Source organism: Cheilinus undulatus, linkage group 2, assembly GCF_018320785.1.
Source record: "Cheilinus undulatus linkage group 2, ASM1832078v1, whole genome shotgun sequence".
In the NCBI taxonomy this organism is placed as follows: domain Eukaryota; kingdom Metazoa; phylum Chordata; class Actinopteri; order Labriformes; family Labridae; genus Cheilinus; species Cheilinus undulatus.
The window spans coordinates 55699695-55720159 of NC_054866.1; the positions used below are offsets into that span (position 1 = coordinate 55699695).

The 20465-nt window shown below is 39.2% G+C and overlaps 1 protein-coding gene across 1 annotated transcript; it reads right to left on the bottom strand.

Annotated features, from left to right (window-relative positions):
* Positions 1 to 9724: 9724 nt before the first annotated feature.
* LOC121517412 (leucine-rich repeat transmembrane neuronal protein 4-like) lies at positions 9725 to 18403 on the bottom strand. The gene is made up of 2 exons (XM_041799145.1): positions 18397 to 18403; positions 9725 to 11259 (listed from the first exon to the last, which is right to left on the bottom strand). The coding sequence occupies exons 1-2, from the start codon at positions 18401 to 18403 to the stop codon at positions 9827 to 9829; spliced, it is 1440 nt and encodes a 479-aa protein (XP_041655079.1). The 3' UTR covers positions 9725 to 9826.
* Between the last annotated feature and the right edge of the window lie 2062 nt (positions 18404 to 20465).

Below are 20465 nucleotides of genomic sequence, written 5' to 3' on the forward strand. Positions count from 1 at the left end.
GACAAACTGTATCCACCTTAGACAGAGAATAAAAAAACAAACATAAATCTGACATCTCCTCCAAAAAGAGATGAGAATAAAGACTCTCTGTACTTCAATGATTATTGCACAAACTTGTGGCTTCTCTTCATCATTTTCTGAAGTTCATGTTCTCTCCTGTTCTAGGCTTTCATGTTTTCAGGTACAGTATAGTAAGTGTATGTGGCCCAAGGTCCCATTAAGAACTTAATGCAGTTCATTTGTATTTCTGCTTAAAATCAGCTGTATTACATGAGTTTTTATTGTGTTATTAAAAGAAAAATACAAAAGACTCTATTTTCAGTCTATTTTCATCTGAATCATACTGAACTGCAGCAAAACAGGGACGTCAAGCTCATTTAGGGTCGGGGGCCAGATGTGCTCCGATGAGACGTCCTGCAGGCCGGACACATTTTTTTAGCAACATCTATACGACCAAAGCTGATATAACGGCTGCTGTAATGTTGATAAAGAGAAATGATCCAATATTAGATGCAGCTACCATTTAACAAGTGCTGCATGTCCTCTCTCTCCCTGGCTCTCTGGTCTCCCTCCTCCCTCTACCTGTGGGCTGCAGCACACCTGAGTGGTATTAGCATTAGCTTACTGTTTAATTAATTAATTAATTAACTATTGTATAAATAAAGCTTGGATTATTTGTTCAAACTCAAACCATTTGTCTGTGTCCTTTTATATGTTTTGGTCTCTTTTGATACCAGCCTTATTTTTCCTGGTTAAAATGAATAATGTTTAAGAGGCTGTAACACACACTAAAGGGTTAATTCGCTGCTTTAGAGAGAGAATTTACCTGCAAGTAATCTAAACAGGTCAGGCAGAAATATGCTGTCCTTGTAACTTTTGACAGTTTCTACAGATTTTAACATTTTTATGACCCACTGATGATGAATTTACAAGACTGGAATATTCATTATAAATATTCATTCAACGTGACTGTTTGTCGCTGTGCGTCTTTTTTACGATGTTCCTCTCTGCTCTAAATGTTCAACTACGAATAATTTTCTTTCTTCTGGCAAAACCACAAGTGAGCTATAATTATAGAAAAACAAACCCAGGCAAATTCTTGAGGCCCCCCTTATGGACGAGGCTCCATTCCCTACCTTTGCCTAATGGTAAAACCGTCTATGAAATCCTGATAATGAACTACTGTGTACATGTTTGTTACTGTTTTAAACTGTGCTCCACTTCTTCTCAAGTCTCTCTGTCTATCTGCATTTGTGTTTCTTTCTCCTTGCTTATTTATTGTCTTGCATTCATTGTTTGAATGTTCTCTCCACGTCATTGTAAATGAGAGCGTGCTGTCAATGGCAACTGGAGATTAAATAAAGGTTGAATGAACGAAAAAAAACCTCAACAGGGTCATTTAACTCATAGACATCATGTCTCTGTGGTTGTATCACATAGAGGGTCTAGCCTGGTCTATTGAGTTTAAAGTCTCAACCCTCTGTTGCATGATTTATTTTTTTCTTTTTTTTTTTTTTTTTTTGAGAAAAAAATATTTGACCCTACACTCCAGATTTGGGTTCGATGCCCATGCAACCAAAATGCCACGGTTTACAATATGAACAAAAATTAAACAAGCAGTTTAATCCAAATGATATTTTATTTTAACAACCCGCACATTACAAAACAACTTTATATTCATATATTCTATAATCAAACATCGATCCCACTCCATTTATTATTCTTTTTAGTGATATTCTACTGTATACCACACATATAACAGTAGTAGTATAGGGGTCACATATTCAAATGTACTACTTATAACTGCTCCCAAAGTCTTCTTCTTCTAGATCAGAAAAGCCACGCTCCAACTGATGTTGACAAGGTTTTATTTCTTTCTTGCTACAGCAAGTCTTCACCTTTAATCACCGTGAAAAACTAAAAAATACAAACATAAGAAACATGTTTACAAAATAAATTATAACCCTTAACACATGTTCATATAAACAAAAAACAATCACATACCGTGTGCGCCTTCTGACTAGAATTCAGGAGTTGTTACAGTCATGTCCTTATGTTCTCAAATTCCCCAAAACACACGTCTTCTCTCTGCATCCGACTGTCGACAGCCTCCAGCAGCCATGTGTCCCTTCCCAATCAGCCATGTGAACAGCGCATGCCTACCACCCATTTCAATACCAAGCCTCACCAGCAGGTGGCAGCAACAGACAAACAAGGCGCACACATCCAAAAACAAAACATTGTTACAGAAAAGGAACTAAAGATACATAGCCTGTTTTTCTGCGACAGCTACACTGCCACCAAAATTACAAAGATTTATATTAACTCAAATGTTAACAACAAAATAAAATCTTGTAATTTTCCTTGAAATAAACATAAACCTTCAAATCACATGTAGCTTTAATAGCGTTAATATTATTCACTCTGTAAACTTAAAGCATTTCTTTGTCATTACTGCATCATCTGACTTTAATTGTATTATGTACTCTTCACTTGTAGTCTAGGACTCATTTTCAACTAGAACTATTAGTTTCTGAACTGGCCTCTCAAGAACTGAGACTTGCTTCAAGCGTTCACCCTTTTTCCCTAGATCTCTTGTTCCGACTTGAACCTTAACCTTTCGCACTAGATCATCATCATCTTTACTTGCCTCAACTACTCTGGCTAGTTTCCACTCATTTCTGGGAGTGTTGTCCTCTTTGACAATAACTACATCCCCAACTTGCACATTTCTTTTGGGTGCATGCCACTGTTGTCTTAGGCTTATGTTAGTCAGGTATTCTTTGCGCCATCTGCTCCAGAATTGTTCTGTCAGAAATTGCACTCTCCGCCATCTTTTCCTGGCATACAAATCTTCTCTGACAAAATTTCCAGGAGGAGGAAGAGGCAGAGATGCCTTCATTGTGAGCTAATGATTTGGAGTCAAAGGCTCAACACTTTTGGGGTCACTGATGGTATCTGTGGTAAGTGGGCGATTGTTGACAATCGACATTGCCTCATAGAAGACTGTTCTCAGTGATGTATCATCTAGCCTTCCTTTGGTTTGTGCCAAGACTGAGCTCATTACACTCCTGACTGTCCGAATCTGACGTTCCCAAACGCCTCCTCTATGGCTTGCTTCAGGAACATTCATTTGAAAGTCACATTGGTTTTGTGCCAGATAGGTAGAAATCCTCTCTTTGTCTAACTCCAGCAGACTTTTCTCCAACTCATTCCTTGCCCCGACATTTGTCCCTTGGTCGGATCGAATCTGTCTCACTGGTCCTCTGATTGCTATGAAGCATCTTAAAGCATTTATGAATGCATCTGTGGTGAGATCTTCCAACATTTCAATGTGAATGGCTCTGGAGCTTAAACATGTGAACAACAAGCCATATCGCTTACATTCTTTTCGACCTTGTTTGGTGTAGAAGGGGCCAAAACAGTCGAGCCCAATGTATGAGAAAGGAGGGGAAGGATCCACTCGGTCTGCTGGCAAGTCAGCCATGCGCTGTTCTTCGGTTGGTCCACGCACCTTTCTGCAAGTGACACAACACTTGATATGCTTAGCCACTACCTTGCTAGCACCTATTATCCAATATCCATTGGCTCTGAGTTCATTTAGTGTTTGGCCTCGGCCTTGGTGTTGTGTTTTCTTGTGACAATAGTCAAGAATTAGTTGTGTGACAATGCCTTCTTTGGGAAGGATTACTGGATGTTTCAGCTCAAAGGATGCAGATGACTTTCTCAACCTCCCTCTGACTCTAAGGAGGTTGTCTACAAGGACAGGATCAAGCTGGTACATTTTGTGAGTTTTTGGTAGTTTAGCTGACTTTTGACTGAACCATTTCAGCTCATCTTCAAATGCTTCTCTTTGTGCTGCCTGAATGAATGTGAGAGAGGCAACTCTTCTCTCCTCTACACTAATCGGACCTGACCTGTCTCCTTTAGTCAGTCTTTTAATCCTTGCTATAACATTGACGGCTGTATCCCAGTCAGAAAATCTTGAAAACCTTTCAAGAAAGTTGTCTCTTTCAACAGCATCTGTCTTCAAAACCTTTACTTCAGGGTCACCTATGAGAAGCTCTGGTGAATGTTGAACCATGACAATTTCAGGTTCCCATAAAAACTCAGGCCCAGTGAGCCAGTTTGAGTCAATCAGCTCTGCCACCTTGAGACCTCTAGAAGCATGGTCTGCCGGATTTTGATTGGTTTCAATGTAGAACCATTGCTTTGGATCTGTGGTGTTTCTTATTTTCTGGACGCGGTTTGCAACAAACACATGGAAGCGCCGGGCTTCATTCTTAATGTACCCAAGCACCACTTGAGAATCTGTCCAGAAGAACTCTTCATTGATCTTCAGCTCAAGCTCTGCTCTGAGAAAGTTACTCACACCAGCGGAAACTGCTGCTGCAGTCAGCTCAAGGCGCGGGATGGTGACTATGCTTGTAGGTGCCACTCGAGCCTTACCCATGACAAGAGCACAATGCACTTGCACATCAGAAACAATTCTGACATAGGAACACTGTCCATAGCCATTGCTGCTAGCATCTGAAAAATGATGCAACTCAATTTTTTGGATTGTGCCGAGGTACTCAGGAATGAGACATCTTGGTATTTTAATGTTTTGAAGATTTTCCAAGTCCTGGAGCCATGTTTCCCATTTGGCCTGGAGTTCAGGGGAAACAGGCTCATCCCATCCAACACCCCGCTTGCACATCTCTTGAAGCACTTGTTTACCAGTCAAGATGTATGGAGAGAGAAATCCTAATGGGTCATACACAGTTGCAACTGTTGCTAGAATTCCTCTTCTTGTGGCTGGTTTTTCTTTGAGGATAACGCTGAATGAGAACACATCAGCTTCCACATTCCACTTTACTCCTAGTACACTCTGCATTGGCACCTCAGTGTAGTTCAGATTTACATCTTTCTTATCACTTGCACGTTCTGTTTCTGGTATCACATCCAGGACCTCTTTGTTATTGCACACAAATTTGTGTAAGCGCAGCTTTCCTTTAGAACAGACTTCTTGTGCTTCCTTGACAAGTTGTTTTGCCTTTTCAACTGACTCAATGCTGATGAGCCCATCATCCACATAAAAGTTTTTGCGGATGAAGCTGGCTGCCAAAGGGTATTCCTTTTCATATTCACTTGCAAGGTGTTTCATGCCGTAGTTAGCACATCCTGGAGATGATGCTGCTCCAAAAATATGCACTCGCATGCGATATTCCTTGGGTTCAGTGCTCATGTTCCAATTTCTCCACCACAGGAACCTAAGGAAATCCCTATCTTCTTGGCTGACATGGAAGCGATGAAACATTTTTTCCACATCGCACATGATTGCGATTGGGTGCTCGCGAAATCTGCACAAAACTCCAGCCAGAGCATTTGTCAAATCTGGTCCTGTGAGTAGGTGATCGTTCAGAGAAGTGCCTTCAAATCTAGCAGAGCAATCAAAGACAACTCTGATCTTCTCTGGCTTCCTTGGATGGTATACTCCGTGATGCGGAATGTACCATGTGCTACCATCCTTTGGTGTGGCATCTGCTTCTTCTGCATCACCATCTTCAAAGACACCATTCATGAATTTGATGTAATCCTCTTTGTACTTGGGATTTTTTTCCATTTTCCTTTTTAAATGCTTTAATCGAACTGTAGCAAGCTGCTTGTTGTTCGGAAGCTGTGGATACTCTCTAAAGGGTAGGGGCATTTCCAAATGTCCTTCCTTGTTGTGGTGAATGTTTCTGTTCAAGAACTGGAGAAACTGAATGTCCTCTTGGGATATGTTTCCTTCTCTAGGATTTGTGTCCAAGAAATCTGTTTCCAGGACTTTGATCACAGAGGCAGGTGTGATGGATGGAAGCTCCTTCACAGAGACACGATTACAGACTCCTGTCACCTCCATTAGACCAGTCCATGGTTTGTTGGATCCCACGATAGTCCAGCCTAAGTCTGTTTTGACTGCATATGGATCATAATCATCTCCTGGTATGACTTTCCTTGGTTTTAGCGCCCTTGCGCAGTCATAACCAATCAGGAGTCCTGCAGGACAGTCTAACAGATCTGGCATCTCTTCTGCAATGCTTAGAAGGTGAGTCCACTCTTTCGCTGTCTCACGAGTTGGGATACTATTTTGCTCAAGTGGGATGTATTCCCGAATATAAGTAGGTGGCAACACAATGTACTCTTGTGAATGGTAACCTCTTATTTTAAGCCCATCTACTCTTTGGCAATGTACAGTTGAACCCCGGTCAGTCATTGTTGTCAACTTTAACTTAACAGGTTCTGGTTTTGCATGAATTTTTTCACAAATGTCTTGATCAATGAATGTATTGCTGCTTTGAGTGTCCAGAAGTGCATACACCAAGGTCTCTGAACTGTTTTCTGCTGTACAAGAGAGCCATACTGGAACAATCATTGAAGTGCCATCACTATTGCCCACCTTTACACTACATGCAACTGTGGAAGTGCTTTCCTCTTGTGGGGGTATTTCTGGCTTTTCTCCTTGAGGACGTTCCTCATGAAGTGGAGAGGGGTGGCTTCGCCTGCAAATATTACAAGTCACCTTCTGTCGACAGTTTTTGGAAATATGACCAACTCTTAGGCAAGCAAAACACATGTTATTATCAATGACAAATTTTTTCTTGTCTTTAAGAGGCATTGCTGCAAACTTGTCGCACTTATAGATAAAGTGATCTTGCTGACAGCAAATACACTTAATCTGCTTCTTATTCTGAGACGCTAAAGAGTTGGGTTTGGAACCCTTGCCACCCTGGGATGTGGCCTTCAAGGTTGGGTTTGGATTATTGGGTACATTTGTTGAAGCCATCAGGACACTGGCCTTGACACGTTTTAGTTCCTTGTCTTGTTTTTCACTTGTATGCTTTAATGCATAAAGGGAAGAAATTGGATTGCATGCTATGCGTGCTTCTTCTGCCACAAAGTCTGCAAACTCCTCGAAACCTGGATATGCCTTCCCTTCATCCAGTGTTTTAGTGACATGTCTGTTCCAGCGAGTTGTTGCCCAGTCTGGAAGTTTCAGCAGTAATTTTTGATTTTCCTCACAATCATCTAAAACTCTAAGGCCTTTCACATGGGGCATAGCATTTTTACAAGAGATGAGGAAATCACTGAACTCTCTTAATTTAAGAGAGTCTTTTGGTCCAATCTTTGGCCAGGAACTCAGTTTTCCCCTGAAAGCTCTTTGGACTACAAAGGGGTGGCCATAGCGCCTGTTTAAGGCATCCCAAGCCTGTGTGTAAGCTTCTTCATCACTACGATAAAAGGTTCCTTCTAACACTGAAAGTGCTTCTCCACTTATGTATTTTTTCAAATAGAACAGCTTATGGGCTGGATCTGTACAACTTGTCTCTATCAAAGCCTTGAAGCAAGTGCTCCACTCCGTGAATTTAAGCGGGTCTCCTGTAAACACGAAAGGCTCTGGTGCAGGAAGTCTTGTCATAGCAAGGGATTCTTTCAGCACTTGGACTAGTGAGACTTCGCTCTCTCTGGGCTCAGGTTTCCTGTCAGAGTTGTGTGGGACTGATGCACTGTGGGGAATATTGTTGTGTTCACTATCAGAGTAAGGAGGGGCCGATACATTTGGAACTTGTGGAACTTGAGTGCATGGAGGGCTACTATGCTGCATTGGAAGCTGACTTGGAGGCAAAGTACCTTTTACTTCAACATCCCTTATTTCAGCATTAAACTTTGATTCCTCTTCAGCATATACATTGTATTCAGCCTCTATGACTTCAAGATCCCTTTGATCTTCCAGCTGTTTTAATTTTTCTTGCTGAGCCAGAATCTCCTTTCTCTGGGCAAATATTTCCATTTCCCTGTTTATTTCAGCCCGTTTTGATGCCAAACGTGCAGCTGCGTCTGCTTTCTTCGCAGATACATGACTTCCCTGCTGACTATGACTTGACTGACTGCTTTGACCAGTTCTAGACACAGTTGATCCATAAATTGACCTTGCATCTTCTCTTTGGAGTAACTGAAAGAGAGATTCTTTCACAGCTACTGCATCAAATTTCTTGGTATCAACATCTGCATACCGTCTTTTCAGGAGGAGGATTATTTCAGTGGTAACTGAAGTGCAGCTATCAATCTTCCTTCTCATGTCTTGAGATGGTAAAGTAAGTGCACGTAAACCCTCATACTCTTGCTTTAGTTCTGACTCAAACTTTTCTATAGAATGGATCATTTCACCCAACTCAGTTTTAGAGCACTCTTTCTTAAGTTTAGATCTTGACAGTTGAACCTCTGCTTTAAAGTTTACATATGTTGACATAGACTTTCTTTTTCTTTTTGTTATTTCGTTTCTTTTAAGCTCAACCATTTTTTCTGTAGGGTGTTTCTCCCTTTCTGATCGTCTCACCTGCGTTTCAACTTGAGATGATGAAGACTGTGGTAACCCTATCTTGTGTATTTCAAGATCTCCACATATTTCTCCTATACGTGTCTCAATTTCTTGTCTTTGTAAGTCATCAAGTTCAGTTTCTAATTTCTCTTCCAACTTTACTTTCTCATCTTCTAGAGCTGCAAGTATTTCCTCTAATGCACGAAACTCAGTTGTGCTCTGCTCCATTTTCAAAAATGATTAGAACTAACACCTTTGAAATATTTACAGTGAAAGGAAATTTAGAAAACTGCAGGGAGAATATGCAATAGGACACAAGTTACACTCTTCAATGTACAACACTTTAAGAAGAGTTATTACTCCTTTTTCTTTTCTCCTTTTAACTTAGGAATTAAAAGTTTCCAAACGTAAAATATACCATCTGACCTGGTACCTCAAAGGTGTTGTGACCTTTTGCAAAACTGCATTGTCCATAAATGTCGCCCTGGTACCTCTTCAGTCTGGCTGAATGTCCAGCGGATGTGGGAAGAAGCATGTATGTCTTCTACCTGGACAGCAAAGTCCTTGAAGCATGGCCCTGCAGGAATCTTGCTGCTTGCTCCTGGATTAGCCACGTTTTTCACTATAACTGCTCCCAAAGTCTTCTTCTTCTAGATCAGAAAAGCCACGCTCCAACTGATGTTGACAAGGTTTTATTTCTTTCTTGCTACAGCAAGTCTTCACCTTTAATCACCGTGAAAAACTAAAAAATACAAACATAAGAAACATGTTTACAAAATAAATTATAACCCTTAACACATGTTCATATAAACAAAAAACAATCACATACCGTGTGCGCCTTCTGACTAGAATTCAGGAGTTGTTACAGTCATGTCCTTATGTTCTCAAATTCCCCAAAACACACGTCTTCTCTCTGCATCCGACTGTCGACAGCCTCCAGCAGCCATGTGTCCCTTCCCAATCAGCCATGTGAACAGCGCATGCCTACCACCCATTTCAATACCAAGCCTCACCAGCAGGTGGCAGCAACAGACAAACAAGGCGCACACATCCAGAAACAAAACATTGTTACAGAAAAGGAACTAAAGATACATAGCCTGTTTTTCTGCGACAGCTACACTGCTACTCTAGGAAACTACTCTAGGGTACTTAAACACGCCTTTTTGCCACCCAAGTGGGCAGTTTAGTGTGTTTTGCCAACCAGGAGGGCACTTTAGGGTGCGTTTTTCAACAAAATTACGAGTCCACTCTCGCGACACTTTCCGTTACTTTACATCTTTTCACAGAAATACTTAAAATACATTTGTTTTATTTTATTTCTCTATTTACTTTCTGTTAATGACTTTTATTTGCTTTTCCTTTCTTTTTTCTCCTTTTTTTCTGTGGCATTTCTATTATTTAGACATTACATTAATTTAAACGTTATATGCACGTAAACATTAAATCTTTTAACCCCTTATTTACCAGCGGGCTACATTTATATTACTAATCAGTGACTGAGTGCTGCTGCTGCCTCATGGTGTTGGGGTAGTGCCTCCATGACACATAGATAACCAGGAGGATCAATGACACTGACAGGAGCAGCGCTACGCTGCCTGCTATGATTTTATAGAAAGCCATATGCTTGAACTGTAGCTCTGGGATTAATGACGTAGGGGGTTCAGGGGAGATGGAGGAAGTAGGGCTCATGGTTGTCGACTCTGTCGTCTTTCTGTCTGTCTCAATAGGAGGGACAGATGAAGGAGTAAATCCCTCAACAGGTGAGTGGGTAAAATCCAGATCTGTGTAATCATACAGAGAGACGTCAGTGGTGATGTTGAAAACTTGGTTTGATGTGAGAGTGAGAATAGCCGTACAGGTCGAGTGATTCCTCAGGATATCCACGACTCGCTCGCCCCGCACCGACTCGGGGCTGCTGCAGATCATACTGATGAATTTGGGATCTTTGGAGTTTCTCAGCCATCCCATGAGCGGGCAGATGCTCGGGCTGCAGTCCCAGGAGTTTCCTGCCAGACTGATGGTGGTGAGTGAGGTCCACGCTGCCACAGCTTCCACAGGCACACTGCTGAGCTTGTTTGATTCGAGGTTAAGTGTTTGTAGGTTTGGCATACAGTGGAAAATCACCGGGTCCAACATTTGGATTTCATTCCCTGACAGATCCAGCTTCTGTAGTTTGTTCCAGGTCCAAGGCACGCTGTGACTGATAGTTCGTATGCAGTTCCTCTGTAAATAAAGAGCCTGGAGGTTGGTAAGGAGTGGGAACATGTAGAAATTAACCCTGGACAATTGATTATGCTCTAAATGAAGCTCCCTCAGCTTGAACAGGCCTAAAAAGGTTGTGCGAGTGAGGCTCCGCAGGCGATTGAAACCCAAATCCAGAAACTCCAAGCTGCGGCACCCTAGAAAGGTACGAAGGGTGATCTGCCTCAGGCCATTAGATCGGACGTGGAGGTTTTGTAGCCTGCGTAGACCATAAAAATGTCCAGGCTGCAGAGCCCGCAGATGGTTGTAGGATAAGTCCAAGTTGCGCAGGTTGGGTATGGCTCTGAATGTGTTGTTGTGCAGATGAGAGATTCTGTTGGAGCTGAGGATGAGTTCTTTGAGTCTGCGCACACCCTGGAAGGCTAAAGCATCTATGGTATGGAGAGAGTTGTGGTTCAGCTGTAACCAGATGAGCTGATGGAGATGAGCAAACTGGTACGGCAACAGGACCAGCAGGTTGTTGTAGCGCAGAGACAGACCCTGGCATCCTGTGGAGATGTTTACTGGGATGTCTTGGAGGATGCCAGACTCGCAATAAACAATCTTTCCTTCACAGCTGCAACTCGCAGGGCACATCCTCTCTCCCTCGCTGAGCAGCAGCAGAGCTGCCGCCTGCAGAAGAAGACACGAGAACCTCCGGTCCAACATCACAGACCCTGTTGGGGTAGAGTGGACAGATTTATAAAGAACTGGTTTGTCTGATGAGAGCTACTTAAAAGCTCTAAATCAATGTTTGAGCTGGTATTTAGATATAAATGTCTAAAATATGACTGCTCTGGTCCGTTATAATCATCTATATTTACCAGCTATAGGGCACTACATAATCTTAAATAGTTTTCTCAACATTTGATATTGAATTTAGTGTGGTCACAGATTTCAGATTCAGTCAAACTTGGTTTTTGATCCAAGTTTAAAGCTCCTGTGAGGAATTTTTAGATAATTATGAAACAGTGCAAAATTAATTTTGGAGTCTCTTTATGACCTAGATATGCAAAGGAGACTATCAGCAAGAAGATGAATTACTTCTTCAGGTCTATGTCTCACACCTGAATATGCTGTCACAGGGTAGGTGTCAAGATGCTTAACATCGTGCAATAGAAACTGCATTTTTCAAACAAATTTAGAGGCAAAGATTCCTAATGAGTAATATGTTTGTTCAAAGTTAGATCAAATCTCTGACAGGAGCTTTTAGCATACTGCTAATGGAAACCATTGTTTTGTTAAACGTAATCTTTAAAACAAAGTTTAAAGCTCCTGCGAGTGATTTTTAGATGCTTATGAAACAGACTGAAATCCATATTTTTGTCTCTTTTTAACCTACAAATACAAACAAGAACATTAGGAACAAGATTTATTACCTCTATGTCATGATTTTTAATACCTGAAAATGCAGCCAAGGGGTAGGTGTCAAGATGCTAACCACTGTGCAATAGAAACTGCATTTTTCATACATTTTAAAGGCAAAGGTTCACAATGAGTAATATGTTTGTTCGAAGTGAGACAGAACCTTTAATATCCAACGATATCCACATTAATATCAAATCTCTGACAGGAGCTTTAATCTAACTTGGAGTCAAATAAAAGGGTTAAAAAAGGAAGAGTATTTATCACATACTGCTAATGGAAAATCATGATTTTGTTAAATGTAATCTTTAAAACGAAGTTTAAAGCTCCTGTGAGTGATTTTTGGATGTTTTTTAAACAGGCTGAAATTAATATTAGTGTCATTTTTGAACCTACAAATGCAAACAAGAACATAAGCACCAAGATTTATTACCTCTATGTCATGATTTTTTAATACCTGAAAATGCAGCCACGGGGTAGGTGTCAAGAAAGTTAACACTGTGTAATAGAAACTGCAGTAAACAGGTGAAAAATGCATGTGTTTCAATCACACACTGCTGCCGACAGATCATGATTTTGTTAATTGAGTCTTTCAAAAAGAAGTTTAAAGCTCCTGTGAGTGATTTTTAGATACTTATGAAACAGACTGGAATCAATATAACTGTCATTTTTTACCCTACAAATGCAAACAAGAACATAAGCACCAAGATTTATCACCTCTATGTCATGGTATTTTAATACCTGATAAATGCAGCCATTCACAATGGGTAGGTGTTTAAAGTTAGACAGGAACTTAATAATCACTGTGTAATAGAAACTGCAGTAAATAATAGGTGAATAAATGCATGTGTTTCATCACATACTGCTAATGGAAACCATTGTTTTGTTAAACGTAATCTTTAAAACAAAGTTTAAAGTTCCTGTGAGTGATTTTTAGATGCTTATGAAACGGACTGAAATCCATATTTTTGTCATTTTTTGACCTACAAATGCAAACAAGAACATTACCAACAAGACTTATTACCTCAATGTCATGATTTTTAATACCTGAAAATGCTGCTATGGGGTAGGTGTCAAGAAGGTTAAAACTGTGTAATAGAAACTGCATTTAATAGGTGAAAAATGCATGTGTTTTAATCACACACTGCTGCCGACAAATCATTGTTTTGTTAATTGAGAAATGGTATTAAATAGACAAATAAATCTGATTGACAAGAGCTGTGACAATGTTTACAGAAATTTTTTTCGTAAACTTTTCAAGTAAAGGTGCTGACTGGCCGTCAACCTCAAGGTGTAATTACTGTCTGTCTTTACAGCTTGAGCACTCAGCGTGGAAGTTAGAACACACATGGGCTATTCTCAGTGGACTCAACTCTTTTCAGTGCAGTACAGTGCATGTGTCAACCATGCATGTGCTTTTAAAAAGAAGTTTAAAGCTCCTGTGAGTGATGTTTAGATGTTTTTTAAACAGGCTGAAATCAATATTAGTGTCATTTTTGAACCTAAAAATGCAAACAAGAACATTGGCACCAAGATTTATTACCTCTATGTTATGATTTTTAATACCTGAAAATGCAGCCACAGGGTAGGTGTTGAGATGCTAAACACTGTGCAAGAGAAACTACATTTTTCATAAATTTTTAAAGACAAAGATTCACAATGAGTAATATATTTGTTAACAGTTAGACAGGACCTTTAATAATCCAATGATATTCACATTATTTTCAAATCTCTGACAGGAGCTTTAATATAACTTGGAGTCAAATAATAGGGTTAAAAAAGGAAGAGTATTTATCACATACTGCTAATGGAAAATCATGATTTTGTTAAATGTAATCTTTAAAACAAAGTTTAAAGCTCCTGTGAGTGATATTTGGATGTTTTTTAAACAGGCTGAAATCAATATTAGTGTCATTTTTGAACCTACAAATGCAAACAAGAACATTAGGAACAAGATTTATTACCTCAATGTCATGATTTTTAATACCTGAAAATGCTGCTATGGGGTAGGTGTCAAGAAGGTTAACACTGTGTAATAGAAACTGCATTTTTCATACATTTCTAAAGGCAAAGATTGACAATGAGTAATATATTTGTAGTAATGTATTTACAGTTAGACAGGACCTTTAATAATCCAACAATATCCACATTATTTTCAAATCTCTGACAGGAGCTTTAATATAACTTGGAGTTAAATAATAGGGTTAAAAATGAAGATAATGATAATGCTCTGAAACCTGTAACTTAGTGCCTCTGAGACCTGGTCCCTGGGACCCTTTATCACTGCTCCTCACCTGATTTATTTGATCAGCTGTATTTACAACAAGCTGATCATTTAATTCAGATGGACTGAAGAAGACAAGCATCTAAACATGCAGAGTAGGGGGTCCCAGGACCAGAGCTGAGAACCACTGCTTCAGCAACATGACTCTAATAGTAGTGGCCTAACTGCATAATGTTGCCCTGAGGCAATGGACCAAAAATAAGTTTTTCACAACTGAAATATATAAAAATATTTATTTAAACATCAAAAGATACTTCTTTACATATCAATGCACATGCACATATTTTCATTTATAAAGTTATTTCTGTTAAATCATGTGAAATAACAGTGTCTAACTTACCAATCTCTGGTGCTGCATCCTATGCAGATGTGGCCCCAAGAAGTGATGCTGCACCCCCTATAAAATATCACAACCATTGCTGCCCCCATTTTTATTGCTAACAGTTAGTTATTGTGATATTATGTTTAAAAAAAGAACACCTAAACAGTGTAGGGGGAAGTCTAATGACAAAAAACTGGTTTGTTGTTATTCAATAGAGGGTTAGGTTTTACTGGAGGTTTTTCTCTTTAACTGGAGTAGAGTGGTAACTGAGGGCCACATATTTTATAATAAACTCCTCAGAACGTTTTCTGTGAGCACTATGTCTTAAGCAGAGGGAAAGGGTTCAGGAAATAAAGAGTTGTAAAGTTGTAATGTCACAGAAAGTTAACATATGCTGCTTACATCACAAAGCCTGCTGCCCCAGCCCCTCGTTTTGAACAGTTTATTTTATGTTAATGATGTGAACTGATCATCTCAGGCAAAGAATCAGGACAACGCCTCTAAAGGAAACGTTTTTGTCTGATTAAGAGCATTGAACAAAGCTGATTTTACTACAAAATCACAGCCTATAATAATATCCATTATTCTTGCAAATTGAGGTAATTTAATAAAACAATATGACTTTTTCCCATTTTACATTGTGACAGGCTTTAATGGCTAATTAGTTAAATAAATAAACACTGGTATATTCTTATCTAGAAAGCCATTCTTGGTCTTCTACCTTCCTGCCTTCTGACTCTAGAACTTATAATCTCTGATCTCAGGATCTTCTCTTACTGTCTGTCCCCAGGGTCAGAACTGAGCGGGGAAAAAGGCCCTTAAATTTGCTCCCTTTGCCTGGAATGACTTACAGAAAGACCTAAAACTTAGTGAACTGGTCTCATTGGAGGCTTTTAAGAGGAGGTTGGTGACTTGGAGGCAGTCAGATCTGTCTGCAAATGTTCTGAATGATGTGTTTGATCGTAGCTGCTTTGAACAATTACTTGCTGCTTTCTCTTTCAGTGTACTGTTGTTTGACATTTTACTTGTGTGTTTACTCGCTGTTTGTGTGTAACTTTGACTGTGCTGCTGCTGTCTCAGCCAGGACACTCTTGAAAAAGAGATTTTTAATCTCAGTGAGGTTGTTCTCCTGGTCAAATAAAGGTTAAAATAAAAAGTAATAAAAAATGAAGTAAAATAATTTTGTGTTTGTTTTTTGTTTGTTTGTTTGTTTATTTGGATTCCCTTTAGCTTACACAAACATAAGACAATACATCACATTACACCAACAGAACAGACATTTCAACAATTACAACTCAAAGTCAAAGACAACACACATTACAACTGCTCCAAGTGACTAAAGAATAGACGTCAGCAAGCCCATGTGTTCAACAAAGTATTCAAAATTAGTATTGGCTACTAAAGTTTCTTAGGAGATGATATCTTCTCAGGGATTTTAAAACTATAAAGAGTATTTTGTTGTTTAATATCATTGGGAAGCAAGTTCCATTCCTGCATTGCTCTGTATGTTACTGAGCACTGAGCTGATGAAGTCCTTGCTTTAGGCAAAATAAAACAGGCTCTAACAGCATGCCTGGTAGAGTAATGATGTACATCTGTACTAAAGGAGAGCTTTTCATAGACATTTAAAGGGGTTTTAGTTTTTATGAAAGTACCTTAAGAAAACCATCAGTGCATATAATAATAATCTATTTTTAACCTCAAACCATGAGAGACTTTCATGCATTTTACTGACATTTGACCTAAACCTGCATGACAGAGCCACACGTGCAGCCTTATTCTGGACCAGCTGCAGTTTCTTCATGTTACTGATGGAAATGCTGGACCAGACTACAGAGCAGTAATCCAGATGAGATAAAACAAAGCCTGAATTAGTTGTTGAACTGATTTTAGTGAGAAGTACTTTTAATAAGAGACCAAGTATTTCCCATCTCAGTCACTAATTTTTGTAGCTGCTTGTCCCAGGACAGTCTCTGATCTATAATAACACCTAGACGTTTGACATCATCGACCTCTTTTAATAAAGTCTGATTTATCCTGATCTCAAGCTTTGGTTTAGAACATAAAGAATAAGCAGTTCCAACTACCAGGCTAGTTGTTTTGGGTACATTTAATACAAGTTTATTGTTGCTGATCCAGTCTACCACTGACTGTAACTCTCTCTGTAAATTAACATTTAAATGATCAATATTTCATCTGATAGATACACTGCCTGGCCAAAAAAAAAGTCGCCACCAAAAAAAGGTCACACTCTCTAATATTTCGTTGGACCGCCTTTAGCTTTGATTACAGCACGCATTCGCTGTGGCATTGTTTCGATAAGCTTCTGCAATGTCACAAGATTTACTTCCATCCAGTGTTGCATTCATTTTAATCTTGATGATGGGAGAGTCTGACCACTGCACAAAGCCTTCTCCAGCACATCCCAAAGATTCTCAATGTGGTTGAGGTCTGGACTCTGTGGTGGCCAATCCATGAGTGAAAACGATGTCTCATGCTCCCTGAACCACTCTTTCACAATTTGAGCCCGATGAATCCTCATTAGGGAAGAAAAAATCCATTGATGGAATAACCTGGTCATTCAGTATATTCAGGTAGTCAGCTGACCTCATTCTTTGGGCACATAATGTTGCTGAACCTAGACCTGACCAACTGCAGCAACCCCAGATCATAGCCCCGCCCCCACAGGCTTGTACAGTAGGCACTAGGCATGATGGGTGCATCACTTCACCTGCCTCTCTTCTTACCCTGATGCACCCATCACTCTGGAACAGGGTCAATCTGGACTCATCAGACCACATGACCTTCTTCCATTCCTCCAGAGTCCAATCTTTATGCTCCCTAGCAAACTGAAGCCTTTTTTGCATGCCAGTGATTTGACCCTTCTTAAACAGACTAACATCCAACCACAGGATGTGTCTTTTGACATGGTTGTTTAAGAAATGAGAAGATACTCATTGCATCAGCTGGGGTTAAATAACTTGTTGCCAGCTGAAAGATAATCGCCCATGCAGTAATTATCCAATAGGAGGCTCGTACCTATTTGCTTAGTTCAATCCAGGTGGCAACTTTTTTTTTGGCCAGGCAGTGTATATGGTAGAATCATCAGCATACATTGAGATACTTGGCTTACCTAAAACAGAGGGAAGGTCATTAGTGAAAATTGTGTAAAGGAGCAGCCCAAGAAACTTCCCTGAGTCACTGCATGTTTAACAATCTTTACATCAGAGAAACTTCCATTAAAATACACTGTTTGTCTCCTATCACTTAAATAACTATTAGTCCATTGTAATGCGGCTTCAGAAAAACCATAACATTTTAATTTTTGTAACAATAACTCATGATCTATTATATCAAATGCTGCAGAAAAATCCAGCAGTACTACTCCTGTTAGTTTTCTCTCATCCATAGCTTTGAACCAGTCATCAACCATCTGGGACAAGGCAGTAGCTGGGGAGTATTTTTCTCTATATGCATGCTGAAACATTGTTATTAATTTATTGTTTAAGAAATAATACTGAAATTGCTCATATACTATTCTTTCCACCATCTTCTCTAGCAGTGGTAATAAACTCACTGGCCGACTATTTGAACCAGAGAAAGACTTTTTTTTATCTTTGGGAAGAGACACCACTTTAGAAATTTTCCTCGCTTGCACACAAACATTTTCATTAAAACATTGGTTAATTATGCGTGCTAGCATAGGAGCAATAATAGAAGCAATAGGCTTTAACAGCTTATCATCTAGAAAGTCCACCCCTGGTGGTTTGTTTTTACAGTTCATAATGAGTAATTCCACTTTGGAAACATTGACATTCTTAAACTCAAAGCTACATGTCTTACCTTCCATGATCTGACTTATTAATTTATTGGATATGTTTTAGTTCTGTGTCTGCACAGTATTTTTACATTTTTCTATTTTAGTTAGAAAATAATCATTTAGGTGATTTGTTGTATCTTTAGGTTTTGTAAAGAATGCATCTTCACTCTCTACATACGCTGGAGTTGATTTAGTGTTTCCTCTTAGTACATACAGTGCTTAACAAATTCATTAGACCACCTGTCATAAAAACGAGGAAATCTTACTTTAAAATCTTTCAAAAACTTGTTTAAAACTAAATAACATAAATAACATAATAACCAAAAACCTTCATATTTTGTATGGCCTCCTTTGGCCTTGATAACAGCTGTCATTCTTGCTGCCATAGTTTTTATGGACTTTTCCACAGTCTCTTTTGTTATTGAGTTCCAAATAGTTTCTAGCTGTTCCTACAGACTTGCTTTGGATGAAACTTTTGTGCCATCAATCTTTGAATCTACTAAATCCCAAATTTGTTCAATAGGATTCAAATCTGGACTTTGACTTGGCCAGTCCATCAGTTCCAGTACTCCAGATTCCTTTTTCTTGCTCAAATAGTCTCTGCACAGCTTTGAAGTCTGCTTGGGCTCATTGTGTTGTTGGTATATGAACCCACAACCAATCAGATTCAGTCCAGAAGGGATTCCATGATGCACTAAGATGTCGTGGTAGATGTTTTTGTTCATCATACCGTCCATTTTCACTCATTTTCCCACACTGTATCCATAAATGGAACCCCATACCATAATGGGTGCAATGCATCTGGCATCAAAACCTTCTCCAGCTTTTCTGCGGACATAAACACGACCATGCTGACCCAAGAGTTCAAACTTGGATTGGTCCGTCCAGAGTACCTTCTTCCAGTCATCAACAGTCCAGTGTTTGTGCTCCCTGGCAAATCTGAGGCGTTTTTGAATGTTTGCAGGCCTCAATAATGGCTTCTTAGCAGCTATTCTTCCCTTTAAGCCTTGTTCCCTCAGTCGTCTGCTTACGGTCATTCTGGAGACTTTCTCAGACTCTGATCTAGAAGCATTCATCTCTGCCTGAAGATCAGCAGTGCTCTTCCTTCATTCTCTAGTACTTCAAATCTTGAGGTGTCTGACATCTGCTTCAGTTAACTTTGGTTTCCTGCCTCTTCCTTGGCGTATTTTGTAAGTACCAGTCTGGGCAATTGACTCAAAGCATACTTGACCACACTGTGAGAACACTTTATGTCTTTCCCTATTTGTCTCAGAGACCATCCAGCATCATGAAGTGCTTTAATGTAGACTCTTTCATTTTCAGTGAGCTCTCCATGTTTTACCATTTTGAACAGGAATGAGGAATTTCAAACTGAATTTACCTTTTCATACCCAAATTTGAGCCAGCTCACTGGGCTTCTCTGAGAAGTCAGACATTAATCAAGCATAACATTCAACCACTAAAACTCATTTCTCTGTTCAGAAATGAAATTGAATAAATATATTTGACATATTAATCAAGAAATAATAATGTGCTTTACTATTTTTTCAGGTTTTTTTGTAAATCAGTAAATTTGGAAATTCATATATAACAATAATAATTATATTTTAGAATTAAAAATATAATTTGGGTTAAAGAGCTTCTATATATTGGTGTATTAACCATTGCAGAAACATAAAAAAATGATTTTGGTAATTACCAACGCTGTTAATTTAAGAAAAGGAAAAAAAAGACTTGATAAAAACAGAACTATCGGCGTGATGTCAGAGCAAATAATCAAAATATTAAAACGACTGTTTAGTGCGAACTGTAATGGACTGAAAATGAACATTTTGTTAGGCTGGTTGTTTTGATCACACATTAAAGCAAATTTTCAAGTCCTATATATTTCCTGGCCTGAGTGATTAAATTCATGAGCAGTGCATAAGAGTTACCAGCAAAAAACAAACAGGTAATAAGAAATACATTTTCAGGACAATGCAAGATTCAAACCCTGGACTTCATGATTGAAAGATTTGAACACTGCCACTTAGCCACTTCATCAACACATCCACAAACAACATTGTAATATGATTTAAAGGGCTACATTGGT